General features: G+C 40.9%; 1 protein-coding gene across 2 annotated transcripts in view; it reads right to left on the reverse strand.

The window, feature by feature from the left end:
* Positions 1–15,983, reverse strand: part of LOC122556227 (uncharacterized) — a 197,022-nt gene that overhangs the window by 47,523 nt on the left and 133,516 nt on the right. For both annotated transcript variants that reach the window (XM_087999688.1, XM_043702808.2), the window contains exon 9: positions 1,298–14,197. In XM_087999688.1, coding sequence (XP_087855814.1) covers positions 1,298–14,197 — 12,900 coding nt within the window. The remainder of the gene's footprint in view (positions 1–1,297; positions 14,198–15,983) is intronic.

Raw genomic sequence — 15,983 nt, forward strand, 5'->3', positions numbered from 1 at the left:
GCTCGTGAGATATATTCAAGAGGGAGCTGGATGTAGCCCTTGCAGCTAAAGAGATCAAGGGGTATAGGGAGATACTGAGATTGCCCGATCAGCCATGGTGGTATTGAATGGTGGTGCAGGCTCAAAGGGTCAAATGGCCTACTCTTGTACTGGTTTTCTATATTTCTATCCAAATGTTGACTGACTATTTGCTCCACACATGCTTCTTGAACATTTCCAGATTTTTCTTTTCGTTGCTGAAACCTAAGTTACCTGCTTGGTTGGTCAGTAGTTAATAGCGTTTATATCATTTAATGTGAGTCAATTCAAAGCTAATTTAGGCCTCACAAGCAAACCACTAAAAAGCTTGGCTAAACTACTATTCCTACAAGACAACTCTAATTAATAAGAGCAAAGTATTGTGAATGTTAGAGATTGGAAATAAAAACAGAAAATATTTTTAAAAATCTCAGCAGGTATGGCAACTTCTTAGGAGAGAAAACCAGAGTTAACATATTGATTGGACTTAGGGCGGCACGGTGGCTCAGTGGTTAGCACTGCTGCCTCACAGTGCCAGGGACCCAGGTTCAATTCCCGCCACGGGCAACTGTGTGGAGTTTGCACATTCTCCCTGTGTCTGCGTGGGTTTCCTCCGGGTGCTCCAGTTTCCTCCCACAGTCCAAAGATGTGCAGGTCAGGTGAATTGGCCATGCTAAATTGCCCGTAGTGTTAGGTGAAGGGGGTAAAAGTAGGGAATGGGTCTGGGTGGTTTGCTCTTTGGAGGATCGGTGTGGACTTGTTGGGCCAAAGGGCCTGTTTCCACACTGTAAGTAATCTAATCTTAAGGTTTCGTACTGCACAGATGCCACTAAACCTAATTTATAAGGCCTCTGTACAATTTCCATCAACGTCATGCCTAAGCTATATTAGGTGTTCCTACGTGGACTGAAATCAATTTTACCTTGCATTTTACTAAGTATTTCATTTGGCAAAGCCTTCCAAACAGAAACTAAAATTTCTCCATTGAATGGAATAAGAGTTTGAATGCACGCTCGCTTTCAATGCTCAGATTGGCCTGCTGGGATCACTTCTCAAAAAAGTATAGGTAGAATTCCCATTTTCCATTCATTTCTTGATGGCAAGGACTCTGCCCAGGAACGTTCATGCAGAAAATGTAATTTCAAGCAATTTGAGAATATTAAGTTACCAAAAATAACATGATTTTTACACCAAATATTCCTAACGTTGTATTTTTCTTTGCATCACTAACTGACTTTAAAATTCTGGGGGAAAAAATAATCTGACAGACATTTCATACCTGGAACATGAACAGTCTCACCGTCCTCTGGCACACCAGTAATCATTGGTTCACCCGTTTTACTATGGTCCCAAGATTCAATTTCAGAGGTGGTCTTCGAGCGAGCTGTCGACACCAGGGTGGTTTCAGCAGTTTTGTTATCAGTTTGTACCAAATGAAAAATAATTTTACCAGAATCATCAGTACTCTTTATCAATAGTTGAGGCGTTTGTGTTGATCTCCTATCTTCTGATCGGTCAAGATGTGACAGAGGAGGAACATCTGTGTGAATGTCAGTGCCATCTGTTAGAGACTGTTCTACAGAAGGGGAGGCAGGTATTGAAGGAAGAGTCCTGAATTCACTTATTTTTGAATGTGTCTGAAGTGTTGTATCCTTGAGATCTTGCTTCACTAATAGATCCAGCTGCTGTGAAGTGTTCTCATGTAAAGAGGATGAAATTGTTGTAACTTTAATAGATTCTTTAATATCCTTTTCAGTATCCTTTTGCTCTGTCGATGGCCATAAAGATGTCGCACTGACTGACGTTTCTTTAGAAATTTCGACATAATTATCCTGTGCTGGTGATGCATCTCCTTCTACAGGTATAGCGGTGTCTACATCTGGTGGCAACATAGATCCTGGAATGTGTTCTGTAGCATGTATGTAAATATCATATAAAGGAATTTCACCCACTGTACTTGGGGAAGTGGCTGTTGGTGGCACAGGTGATTCTTTTCCAAATATTTTGATGGGCATTGAGGCTGTGGCAGAACTTCCTACTGACTGTAATCTTGAACTCAAATCTAACAAAGACGTTGCATTTGTCACAGTCTCCTCAGTCCTCTTGTCCATTGCATGTGAAAGTTCTTGCTGACTAATAGTTGGTTGCATAATAATCTGACTTGCTCCAATTTCTTCTTTTGTAGAAACATTGTCAAAGGTCGATGCTGAAGGCAAACTTTCGAGTTCTTCCATTTTAATTTGCTGTGTGGTTGGTTCCATTGTCACAACCATCACCAATTCTTCACCATGCTTCTTGTCTGGCAATTCTACTGATATACCTTCTTCTACAGAAGAGGAAGTAAAGTTATTAGTAGATACATGTTCTGTACGCAGCTCTGTTACAGTTAGAGCTTGTTCTTCAGCAGAATACACAGAAGTTGCTTTTGTTGATGAACTTACTGTGTTCGTAATATCAAAGCCAAGTTGAGATGAAGTCTGTGTTTGGGCAGCCTTATCCAATAAATGGGTAAATGTTCTATCGTCAGTACTTACGAAATCATCCCCAGAGAATTCCTCTTGTAGTAAACTGGATGCAGTTGAACTTTCAATGTCCTTATGTTCTGTCATAGTATGAATATCTCCTTCACTGACATGGGCCTTTGAATCATTGACTATTTGATATGTAACTGATTTTTCTGAAAGTGTACTTGGACTGTCTACATACTTGAAAGGAGTCTGTGCAGTGGATGTGTGTATGTCACCATCTTCTTCAACTGAAATTATTTTTGACACAGTTTTCCTTATGCCTTCAGTGGGTGAAACTGGTACATGTTGAGGTAAAATTGTAGTCTTAAATACTTGCGACATATCCTTTTTTATCTGTGGTTCAGACACATCTTTCTCAATTTTATCCAAGGAAACAGTTGTGGCAGCTGTGCTCCTGATAACGCTTGGCTCAGGTGTTACCGGTAATAAAGATGAAGGCAGATCTCCGGATCCAACAATATCTGTCTCAATATCACTCAACGCATAAGTGACAACGTGCTCTAGTTCCTCAGTTTGGATAATTTCCAATAGCTTTGTAGTGTTATGAGTTGGCAAATGAGTTGGAGACACCTTATCAGGTTTATCCACGTTTATACTTTCAATTTCTCCTTTTGCATCTTCTAATTTTTTGTCAATATCAATTATAAAGTCTGACACTGTAGTGGCTCCAAATTTCTGTTCTTCTATAATACTAATGCCATTTTCTTTACCATTCACGTAAATTACACTAATGTTTTGAGGTGCTAGAGAACTATCTGTAATTTTATCTTCAGATAATTGGTCATCTCCCCAGTCCCAAACAATGTCTATGGTTTTTACTGTCTTGTCATCAGGTTTTATAGTTCCCTCTTGGATTTCTTTCAGCTCTGCTTTAACTGTTTTTAACAATGCTTCAATTTTTTTATGATCCTCTTCACTCCTGGCAGTACTAGGAATTATTTGTTGTGTATAATTCATTTCATCACTTGTTTGGATTCTTGTCCTATCAACTGACTTTGGTTGAAATTTATCCATTACTCTCTCTGTTGGAACAAGAGTTGGGGTAGTTACGTGTGAGGCTTCTTTTACATGTACGCTACTGGCAAACACTTCTGGTTCTTTTGCTGAAAACTCTTCACTGATCAGGGCAGAGGTTGGTGAAAACTCTTTGTCAAACTGCACCGTTGTTAATTCACCAGAACTTTCTTCTCCTGTAAAAGAAGATACTGTTTGTTTGCTTGCTTCAGTAGTAAATATGAATGGTTCCCTGGGAGTTGATGAAGGCCTAAGATATTCGACAGATGGTTTTGATTGTGGTTTACCAGTAACCTCAATTTTCTCTCGTCCTTTGAGTGTGGACATGTCAGTTTTCTCCTGATGTGCAGCCACAGTAACGGACTGAATTTCCCCTTCTTGTTGTGATTCCTTACTGTGGATAATTTCAACAGAACTTTCCTGCTCATGTAATGAAATTGTTGTGTGGAAGCCAACTTCCACAGTTTCTTCTCTGCTTTGCATTGTGCCAGCACTTGTTCTCTCAGTTGAGTCTTCTTCACTTTCACTGCTATCTCCAACACCAGGATGAACTGATACCGAAATATGTTCTTGTTCAACTTCTTCACCAGAACGTTCTTCATCTGAAAGAGGAGTCTGCTTGTGGTAAACTTTCATCATTTCTGTGGTTTCTTCAATTGCTGCAGAGGTCCCTGAAGGTTTTGTAATCACTTTTCCAGGCAAACTATACATTCCAGTGATGGATTTTGTTGAATCTGATGTAAATTCTTCAGACTTTTGTTCAAATGCGGGTGTAACTCTGACACGGGGAGCATTTGTTGAGACTGAAAATAGTGTGTCAAAAGTTTGCTCCTTGTCAACCACAGTTATTGCTGGAGATTTGTCTGATGCTTCAGTAAATATTTTAACCAAAGTTTTTTGTGTTTCTGACTCTATCTCAGGTAAATCAGATGTAGATATTCCAACTTCTGCCTCATGGCCAGCAGTGACAGCTGTATAACGAGCTTCCTCATCCAGTGATGTTTTGCTAGTCACTGGGACTCCATGGCTGCGTGTTCCTGAAGTGGAAACATCTGTAACTTCCTGTGTGAGGTTAAATAATCTTTCACCAGAACCTTCGAAACCTTCAAATGGCATTTGTGTCTGTAAATCTTCTTCTGCTTTTGTGCTTTTCTCAGTAGCTGGAGATTTATCTGAAGGCTCAATATCCTTCACTGGCAGCTCTTCAATCGTAGTGATCACCTTTGTTGCTTCTGTTCTGGCACGTTGAGACAGTTCTTCAATTGCTGGCGCAACAGTGACATGGGGAATGCTCACATCCATTCTTTTTGTTGGGACTGACAATAGTTTATCCACGTTCTCATCAACCCAGGCTGCTTCAGGAGATTTGTCTGTCACATCCATAAGCACTTGGAGAAATATTTTTTCTGTTTCAGATCCAGGCATGGGTGATCCAGATGTGGTCAGTCCAGGCTCGCCATCATGTCTGACTGTAACAGTTGTCTGAAGAGGATGTGAATCTAGTGGGATTTGACTTGCCACTGGAGTTTTTTGGCTACTTAGTTCAGAAGAAGAAAGAACTGGAACATGGCTAACTGTGTCTTTGATGCTAAGTAATCCTTCACCAGAGCTCTCTGTTTCCAGTAAAGAAGAAGTGGACAGTTCTATATCTCCAGCATGAGTTGATGTAATGTTGCTGTGGAGAGTTTTCACATCTAAAGATATGTTGCTCGTCATTGGAACCACTTGGCTGGTCAAAGTAGAAAAGTCTGAACTATCTGGTTCTTTGATGGCAAACATTTCTTCACCTGAACCCTCTATATTTGCAACTGACATTTGTTTTTGCAAATCCTTATCTATTTTTGTGGTGCTTTCAATCACTGAATATTTTGCAGAAGGCTCCATCAACTTTTTCCCTGGCAGTTTTCCCGTCGCTGCAGTCACATATATTCCTTCAGATGTAGGTTCTTCAGACCTTTCCTCAGTTAGTTCTGAATGCACCTTTACAAAGGCGGTTTCTGCTTCTGATTTTATGCTTGGTAATCCAGATGTGAACACCCTAGCATCTGTAACAGCAGTACTCACAGCTTCTGTATCTAGTGAGGTCTTGCTTGTCACTGGAACTATGTGGCTGCTTGTTTCAAAAACATCTGGGACAGGTCTCACATGTAGCTTGATGGTCAGGAATCCTTCACCAGAAGCCTCTATGTCTTTAAATGGAGTTTCTTTTTGAGAATCTTCAGCAATTTCTGTGACTTCATCAATTTCTGGAAAAGTTTCAGAAGGTTTAGTGATTACCTTTTCTGACAGCACTTCAGTCTTAGTGATTATATCTGTAGCTTCGGTTGTGGATTCTTCAGACATTTCTTTGATTGCTGGTATAACAGACACATGTGGAGCTGGCAGATCTAATTCAGCAAATTGCCTCTCAGTTCCTTTAATGGTCAATATTTCTTCACCTGAACTCTCCACATCCAAAAATTGTGTTGATTTCTGCAAATCCTGATCAGTTGTTGTGATTTCCTCAGTTGCTGGAGGTTTATCTTCAGGCTCCACGTCCCTTTCTGGCTGCTGTTTCATTTCCTTCATCACTTTTGTAGCTTCAGTTGTAGTTTCCTGAGACATTACTTCGATTGCTGAGGTAACAGTGATACGGAGACCTGGCGTTTCCAATTCTCTTGGTGTGACTGAAACGAATGTATCAGCAGTTTCCTCCTCACCAACCACAGGTGTTGCTGGAGATTTGTCTGTTCGTTCCGTCGCCACTTTTCCTGGTAAATCTACTATTTCTGCCTTTGTCTCTGGGAGTTGTGATACAGTCAGTCCAGCCTCTCTGTCATGTCCAGCCGTAACAGCTGTATGAACAGATTCTGTCTCCACTGAGATTGTCCTTGTCACTGAAGCTACATGTGTGCTTGTTTCAGCAGTGTAAACATCTGGAAAAACTTTGACTGTTTCTCCTTCACCAGAACTCTCGCTATCTGTGAACAGAGTTTGTTTCTGTGAATCTGTTCCTGTGGTTTCTTCAATTGCAGGAGATTTTTCAGAAGTTTCCATTACTGTTTCTGGCAGTTCCTTTTTCTCTGTGATCACTTTTATTGCTTTTGGTGTGAATTCCTGAGACCTTTCTTCAATTCCTGGTGTAACAGTGACACGGTGAGAACCCACATTCACTGTTGGGACTGAAGTAACAGTCTTAGTAGCTTCCTCTCCATCAACCAGAAGTGCTGTTGAAGATTTTACTACTAGTTGTGTATGTACCTCTCCCATCTCTGATTGTGTTTCCAGTAAAGAAGATGTAGTCAGTTCCTCATCTCCAGCATGAGTTGCGGTAACATTGGTGTGGAGAATTTCCACATCTAAAGGTATTTTGCTCGTCAGTGGACCCACATGGCTGGTCAAAGTAAAAACATCTGGACTGTCTGGTCTTTTGATGATAAACATTTCTTCACCTGAACCCTCTATATCTGCAACTGGTGTTTGTTTTGGCAAATCCTTATCTATTTTTGTGGTGTTTTCAATCACGGAGTATTTTTCAGAAGGCTCCATCAACCTTTTCCCTGGCAATTTTCCCGTCACTGAGGTCACATATATTCCTTCAAATGTAGATTCTTGAGACCTTTCCTCAGTTGGTTGTGAATGTACTTCTACAAAGAGTGTTTCTGCTTCTGACTTTGTCCTTGGGAATCCAGATGTGAACACTCCAACATCTGTACCATCTGTAGCAGCTGTGTGTATGGCTTTGACATCTAATGAGATTTTGCTTGTAACTGGAACTACATGACTGCTCATTTCTATAACATCTGGAACAGTTCTGCTTGCTGCTTTGATGGTTAATAATCCTTCACCCGAGCTTTCTATATCTGTGAATGGAGTTTGTTTCTGTGAATCTTTCTCTGTTCCAGTGGTTTCATCGATTGCTGGAGATTGTTCAGAAGGTTTCATAATCAGTTCTGGCAGTCCTTTGATGTCTGTCATCATTTTTATTGCCTCTGATGTGGGTTCTTGAGGCTTTGGTTCAATTCCTGGTGTCAAAGTGACTTTGGGAAATCCCACATCTACTGCTTTTGTTGTGAATGAATCTAATGTATCAAAAGTTACCTTCTCTTCAGCCTTAACTGTAGCTGAAGATTTGTCTGCTCTTTCTGTATGTACTGTCACCAATAATGTTCCCATTTCTGATTTTGTCTCCGATAATCTAGATGTGGATGTTTCTGTCATTCTATCATGTGGAGCTGACATCACAGTGTATAGAGATTCTCCTTCAAAAGGCATTTTCCTTGTCACTGGAACCACATGACTGGTCATTGTGGAAACATCAGCAACCTCCTTCTCTGTTTCTTTTAGTATAAATATTTCTTCACCAGAGCTCTCCATGTCTACAAATTGTGTTGATTTCTGCAAATCTTGATCTGTTGTTGTGATTTTCTCAGTTGCTGGAGATTTATCTACAGGCTGCATTTCCTTTCCTGGTTGCTGTTCAATTTCCTTGATCACTTTTGTAGCTTTGGTTGTGGATTCTTGAGACATTACTTCAATTGCTGGTGAAACAGTGACATGGGGAACTGCTGTATCCAATTCTTTTACTGTGACTGAAACTAATGTATCACCAGTTTCCCCCTCATTCATCAGAGGTGTTGCTGATGATCTGTCTGCCAGCGCTGTATATAATTGTACCAATACCTTTCTCGTTTCTGAATGTGTCTCCAGTAATGAAGGTGTAGTCAGTTCCTCATCTCCAGCATGAGTTAATGTAATATTGCTGTGGAGAGTTTCTGCATCCAAAGATATTTTGCTCGTCACTGGAACCACTTGGCTGGTCAAAGTAGAAAAGTCTGGACTATCTGGTTCTTTGACGGCAAACATTTCTTTACCTGAACCCTCTATATCTGCAACTGGTATTTCTTTTGGAAAATCCTTATCTATTTTTGTGGTGCTTTCAGTCACTGAGTATTTTGCAGAAGGCTCCATCAACTTTTTCCCTGGCAGTTTTCCCGTCACTGTGGTCACATATATTCCTTCAGATGTAGGTTTTTCAGACCTTTCCTCAGTTGGTTCTGAATGCACCTTTACAAAGGTGGTTTCTGCTTCTGATTTTATCCCTGATAATCCAGATGTGAACACCCCAACATCTGTATCATGTTTACCTGTAACAGCTGTATGCACAGTGTCCAAATCTAGTGTGGTTTTGCTTGTCACTGGAACTATGTGGCTGCTTGTTTCAAAAACATCTGAAACAGGTCTCACATGCACTTTGATGGTCAGGAATCCTTCACCAGAAGCCTCTACATCTTTGAATGGAATTTGTTTTTGAGAATCTTCAGAAATTTCTGTGGCTTCATCAATTTGTGGAGTTTTTTCAGAAGGTTTAGTGATTACCTTTTCTGACAACACTTCAGTCTTAGTGATTATATCTGTAGTTTTGGTTGTGAATCCTTGAGACATTTCTTCAATTGCTGCTCCAAGAAACACATGTAGAGCTGGCATTTCCAATTCTCTTGGTGTGACTGAAACTAATGAATCAGTAGTTTCCTCCTCACCAACCATAGGTGTTGCTGGAAATTTGTCTGTTCGTTCTGTCGCCACTTTTCCTGTTAAATCTGCCATTTCTGCCTTTGTCTCTGGTAATCGTGATGCAGTCAGTCCAGCCTCTCTGTCACGTCCAGCCGTAACAGCTGTATGAACAGATTCTGTCTCTACTGAGATTGTCCTTGTCACTGGAGCTACATATGTGCTGGTTTCGGCAGTGTAAACATCTGGAAAAACTTTGATTGTTTCTCCTTCACCAGAACTCTCGCTATCTGTGAACGGAATTTGTTTCTGTGAATCTTTCTCAGTTCCTGTGGTTTCAGCAATTGCAGGAGATTGTTCAGAAGTTTCCATAATTGATCCTGGCATCTCTTCGATCTCTGTGATCACTTTCATTGCTCCTGATGTTGATTCCTGAGACTTTTCTTCTATCCCTGGTGTTACAGTGACTTGAGGAAATCGAACTGTTTTTGTTGTGAATGAATCTAATGTATCAACAGTTACTTTCTCTTCAGCCTTAATTGTAGCTGAAGGTTTGTCTGTCCGCTGTATAGGCACTGTTACCAACAGCGTTCCCATTTCTGGTTTTGTCTCCGGTAATCCAGATGTAGGTGTTTCTGCCGTTCTTTCATGTGGAGCTGACATCACAGTGTGTAGAGATTCTCCTTCGAAAGGCATTTTCCTTGTCACTGGAACCACATGGCTGATCATTGTGGAAACATCAGCAGCTTGCTTCTCTGTTTCTTTGATGATAAATATTTCTTCTCCTGAACTCTCCATATCCACAAATTGTGTTGACTTCTGTAAATCCTGATCAGTTGTTGTGATTTCCTCAGTTGCTGGAGATTTATCGACAGGCTCCATGCCCCTTTCTGGCTGCTGTTTCCTTTCCTTTGTCATTTCTGTAGTTTCGGTTGTGGTTTCTTGAGGCACTACTTTGATTACTGGTGTAACAGTGATACGGAGACCTGGCGTCTCAAATTCTTTTGTTATGGCTGAAACCAATGCATCAGCAGGTTTCTCTTCAACCAGAGGTGTTGCTGAAGATTTGTCTGCTCGGTCTGTACCCACTTTTACTGACAATTTTATTATTTCTGACTTTGTCTCTGGGGATCCTGATGCAGTCAGACCAGCCTCTCCGTCGCGTCCAGCCGTAACAGCTTTATGAACAGATTCTGTCTCTACTGAGATTGTCCTTGTCACTGGAGCTACATATGTGCTGGTTTCGGCAGTGTAAACATCTGGAAAAACTTTGACTGTTTCTCCTTCACCAGAACTCTCACTATCTGTGAACGGAGTTTGTTTCTGTGAATCTTTCTCAGTTCCTGTGGTTTCAGCAATTGCAGGAGATTGTTCAGAAGTTTCCATTATTGATCCTGACATCTCTTCGATCTCTGTGATCACTTTCATTGCTCCTGATGTTGATTCCTGAGACTTTTCTTCTATCCCTGGTGTTACAGTGACTTGAGGAAATCGAACTGCTTTTGTTGTGAATGAATCTAATGTATCAACAGTTACTTTCTCTTCAGCCTTAATTGTAGCTGAAGGTTTGTCTGTCCGCTGTATAGGCACTGTTACCAACAGCGTTCCCATTTCTGGTTTTGTCTCCAGTAATCCAGATGTGGGTGTTTCTGCCGTTCTTTCATGTGGAGCTGACATGACAGTGTGTAGAGATTCTCCTTCGAAAGGCATTTTCCTTGTCACTGGAACCACATGGCTGATCATTGTGGAAACATCAACAATTTGCCTCTCTGTTCCTTCTCCTGAACTCTCCATATCCACAAATTGTGTTGACTTCTGTAAATCCTGATCAGTTGTTGTGATTTCCTCAGTTGCTGGAGATTTATCGACAGACTCCATGCCCCTTTCTGGCTGCTGTTTCATTTCCTTTGTCACTTCTGTAGTTTCGGTTGTGGTTTCTTGAGGCACTACTTTGATTACTGGTGTAACAGTGATACGGGAACCTGGCGTTTCCAATTCTCTTGGTGTGACTGAAACAAATGTATCAGCAGTTTCCTCCTCACCAGCCACAGGTGTTGCTGGAGATTTATCTGTCCGTTCCGTCGCCACTTTTACTGTCAATTTTACCATTTCTGCCTTTGTCTCTGGTAATCGTGATGCAGTCAGTCCAGCCTCTCTGTCGTGTGCAGTCGTAACAGCTGTATGAACAGATTCTGTCTCTACTGAGATTGCCCTTGTCACTGGAACTACATGTGTGCTTGTTTCTACAGTATAAACATCTGGAAAAACTTTGACTGTTTCTCCTTCATCAGAACTCTCGCTATCTGTGAACAGAGCTTGTTTCTGTGAATCTTTCTCAGTTCCTGTGGTTTCAGCAATTGCAGGAGATTGTTCAGAAGTTTCCATTATTGCTCCCGGCATCTCTTTGATCTCTGTGATCACTTTTATTCTTTCATGTGTAGCTGTCATAATAGTGTGTAGAGATTCTCCTTCCGAATGCATTTTCCTTGTCACTGGAACCACATGGCTGATCATTGTGGAAACATCAACAACTTGCCTCTCTGTTCCTTCTCCTGAACTCTCCACAAATTGTGTTGACTTCTGTAAATCCTGATCAGTTGTTGTGATTTCCTCAGTTGCTGGAGATTTATCGACAGGCTCCATGCCCCTTTCTGGCTGCTGTTTCCTTTCCTTTGTCATTTCTGTAGTTTCGGTTGTGGTTTCTTGAGGCACTACTTTGATTACTGGTGTAACAGTGATACGGAGACCTGGCGTCTCCAATTCTTTTGTTATGGCTGAAACCAATGCATCAGCAGGTTTCTCCTCAACCAGAGGTGTTGCTGAAGATTTGTCTGCTCGGTCTGTACCCACTTTTACTGACAATTTTATTATTTCTGACTTTGTCTCTGGGGATCCTGATGCAGTCAGTCCAGCCTCTCTGTCACGTCCAGCCGTAACAGCTTTATGAACAGATTCTGTCTCTACTGAGATTGTCCTTGTCACTGGAGCTACATATGTGCTGGTTTCTACAGTATAAACATCTGGAAAAACTTTGACTGTTTCTCCTTCACCAGAACTCTCGCTATCTGTGAACGGAGTTTGTTTCTGTGAATCTTTCTCCGTTCCTGTGGTTTCAGCAATTGCAGGAGATTGTTCAGAAGTTTCCATTATTGCTCCCGGCATCTCTTTGATCTCTGTGATTATTTTTATTGCTCCTGATGTTGATTCCTGAGACTTTTCTTCCATCCTTGGTGTTACAGTGACTTGAGGAAATTGAAGATCTATTGCTTTTGTTGTGAATGAATCAGCCTTAATCTTCACTGGAACCACATGGCTGGTCAACCTGGAAACATCAACAACTTGCTTCTCTATTCCTTCACCTGAACTCTCCATATCCACAAATTGTGTTGATTTCTGTAAACCCTGACCTGTTGTGATTTTTTCAGTTGCTGGAGATTTATCTCTTGGCTCAACGTCCTTTTCTGGCTGCTGTTTAATTTCCTTTGTCACTTTTGAAGCTTCAGTTATGGATTCTTGAGATATTTCTTTAATTGCTGGTGTGATATTCCCTGCTTGAGTTGGCACTGAAACTGATTCATCAACGTGTTCTTCCTGATGAACCTGAGAGGTTGCTGCAGGTTTGTCTGCTCGCTCTGTATGTAATTTTGCAAATGCTTTTGTCTCCGGTGATTCAGATGTGGATATTCCAGCTTCCTCGTCCTGTGTAGCTGGAATGGCTGTCAGATTGGTTTCGCTTGTCACTGCAAGTACATGGCTGCTCATTTCTAAAGCAGAAAGGTCTGGAACTGACCTTACTGGTTCATTACTGGTTAATGTTCCTTCACTTGGGCTTTTAACATCTAAAGATGGAGTGAATTGTGGTAGTGTTTCTCTGGGTTTTTCAGTAAGTTCAGTGTGTGTTTTCTCTGTCAGTTTTTCTATCCTTGTGGTTGGTTTCATTGTTGCCAGAGTGAGTACTCCAACCTCTCTGTCAGTTCCCGGTGTAACATCATCAGTCTGCCGTCCCTCACTTCGGAATGATCCAATGGTACTGGATATAGTTACCGTAACGTCTGACACAGAGCTAATCCTTTCTCTACTGATACTCTCAGTGACTGTAATTGGAGTAGATATGGGCAAAGTGCCTGTATACATTTCAGTCAGAGTTGCAGTTTCTAGTTTTGGTCTTTTTTCTGAAACATCAGAACCTGTTTCCGGTTTTCTCAAAATAACTGTTTTTGTTGTTGCTTCTTTGACAGCATCAGAATCTACACGGCTAATTATTTCACGTTCTTCACTCGAACTCTCAACCTCTTTTTCAGTGCTGAATACTTCCAGTGATTTGCTATCTTCACTCTCAGTGGACTCCAATCTCTTTTCTGCTCTAAATGTTGGAACAATGATTTCTGCTGATGACCCTTCTGTTGGCAAGACGTCTGTTTTTGTATCTGTTGTTGTGACCTCTACTTCAGTTGTTCGGGAAGCAGTTTCCTTTGATGCAGTTGTAACAGCCAAATGATGCTTGTCTCTCAACTGATCCATTGCTGAAAGCTCATCATCTTTCTCTTGAGTGCCTCTGGTTGAATGGGCATAATCCTCTGTGAGTGAAGAGATGATCCAGTCTTTGTCAAGTTCTACCCCAGAATGAACTTTAGTTGCTTCTTTTGTAATGCCTAGAATTTCAGGTTCTTTACTAGTAGAAACAGTTTCCATACTCTCAATAGTGATTTCTTGTTCCTGTGTTCCAGTAATTCCAGTTATTAAATGAGGCTTACTATCATCGTGTGTTTGAATAATATCCATATCTGATATTGGTCTTAGAGCAGGTGATACGCTTTCCAGTTGGCCACCCTTTGCTTCCTCTCCATTTGGTGTCTCACATGGGGGATCAAATTCCATTCGGCTCTTGCCAATAAGAAAGCTGGGTGATGGAGGCACATCCTCTCCTGTACCTGCTGTTGGTGCTTGTTGTCCAGAAAAAGATGGAAACAAGCCAAAGTTTCCACTGCCTTCTATCCTATCATCATCCACTTGATGAATGTGAATGTGTAATATATTGATCTTGTTAAACATTTGAGATGTCATGTCTTTAGTTGATTGATGATGTAGTAATGACATTGATTCAGTAGAAGTGCTTTTCCCAGTTTCAAGTTCTTCAGGTTCAAGCCCTGAAATTAAATCAATAAATATGTATCAATGAAAAGAGACAGAAACATAGGAATAGCAGTAAATTACTCAGCTGCTCAAGCCTTATTTGCCTTAATATCTCAACACTTCTTAGCCACCTCAGTTCCAAGTCCCTGAGTATTCTTAACTAATAAAAACTTGCATGCTACATATTTTCATAGATTGGATACTATTCACAGCAGACAGAAAAAAATGTACATGCACAAAAGATGTATTTCAACTCAACAAAACAGTTAACATCCATTCTCTGATTTGTTTCTCAGGGATTGATCAATCAAAGTCAAATTGCCTGGTTTAAAACTTAAAGAAAGTATCTCTTTTGTCAGTCATCACTAACTGAAGCATTGTCCATGGAAACGCCGCTATTAATTAGAGGTATTCTTCTCTCTTAAGTATAAGTGTTACTTTCCCTTTACTTTGGTTTTTCTTGCAACCTATCCTGATGATTCCAGAATGAACAGCTTTCACAAAATTTGCCTTTTTTTGCAATACTCAAATTCTGTACAGTTAACTGAATATTTGTAACAAATCTCTATTGCTCTCCATTTGACATTTTTAATTAGCCCACCATCAGCTTTGTGAGAGACAAGAGTTCCCGGTTCCCACATTCTGAAATAATGTGCTTCTGTTTTGCTTGTGAAGAATATGAAAGAATGCTGGATGATGTCAAGCTTCTTGACTGTTGTTGAAGTTGCACTTATCTAGACAAGTGGGGAGGATTCTATCACCATCCTGACTTGTGCCTTGTAGATAGTGGACAATTTTGGATGGTCTGTAGGTGAGTTACTTATTGCAGTATTCATTACTTCAGTAGCCACTGTATTTATATGTTGAGTCCAGTTAGGTTGTGGTCAATGGAAGCCCTCAGGATGTTGATTCTAGGGGATTCAGTGATAGTAATGCCATTGAATGTCAAAGGGTGATGGTTAGGGGCTCTTTTATTTGAGATGGTCATTGCCTGGTGTGATATAGCATGCCACTGTTCAGCTCAAGCCTGGATATTGTCCTGGTCTTGTTGCATTTGAACATGGGTCTGCTTCAATATCTGAGGAGTAGCAAATAGTGCAGATGAGAAGGCAACATTTGACCAAATATGGCATCAAGGAGCCTGAGCAAAAGTGGACTCAATAGAAATCAGAAAGAAAAGTTTCCACTGGTTAGAATCATACATAACAGAAAGGAAGTTGAATCCCCCACTATCAACATCTTGGGTAACCACTGACCAGAAACTGAATTGAACCATAGCTACAACAGCAGGTCGAGAAGCTAGGAATTCTGTGGTGAGTAACTCACCTTTGCCTCTCAAAGCCTTTTACCATGTGAAAGTCGCAATTCAGAATGAGATAAAATACTATATGAGCACAACAATATTCAAGAAACTTTTCACCACCCAGGACAAATAGCCCACTTGATTGGCACCCCATTGAACCCCTGCAATATTCACTTCCTCCATCATCAATACACAGTAGCAGCAGTGTGTAGGAGAACAATAGCAATCCAGGTAACAGATGCAAGGAGCATTCCACCTACAACCTCTTCAAGCCGCACACCAGTCTCACGCAAAATTATTTCATTATTTCTTCACTGCTGCTGGTTCAAACTCCTTTCTTAATAGTGCTCTGGGTATAACTAACCCACAGTTCGAGAAGGTAATGATCCATGGAAAAAGCTCCTCTCTCTGCCTACTAAAGAACTCTATAAAGGCCTTAAGGGCTCATTAATTTTCAGGGAGGCAGTCATAGTTTGACAACTACTTGCCTTCAGACC

Source organism: Chiloscyllium plagiosum, unplaced genomic scaffold (genome assembly GCF_037043375.1).
Source record: "Chiloscyllium plagiosum isolate Xiang-an unplaced genomic scaffold, Cpla_swu_hap1 HiC_scaffold_2, whole genome shotgun sequence".
NCBI lineage: Eukaryota > Metazoa > Chordata > Chondrichthyes > Orectolobiformes > Hemiscylliidae > Chiloscyllium > Chiloscyllium plagiosum.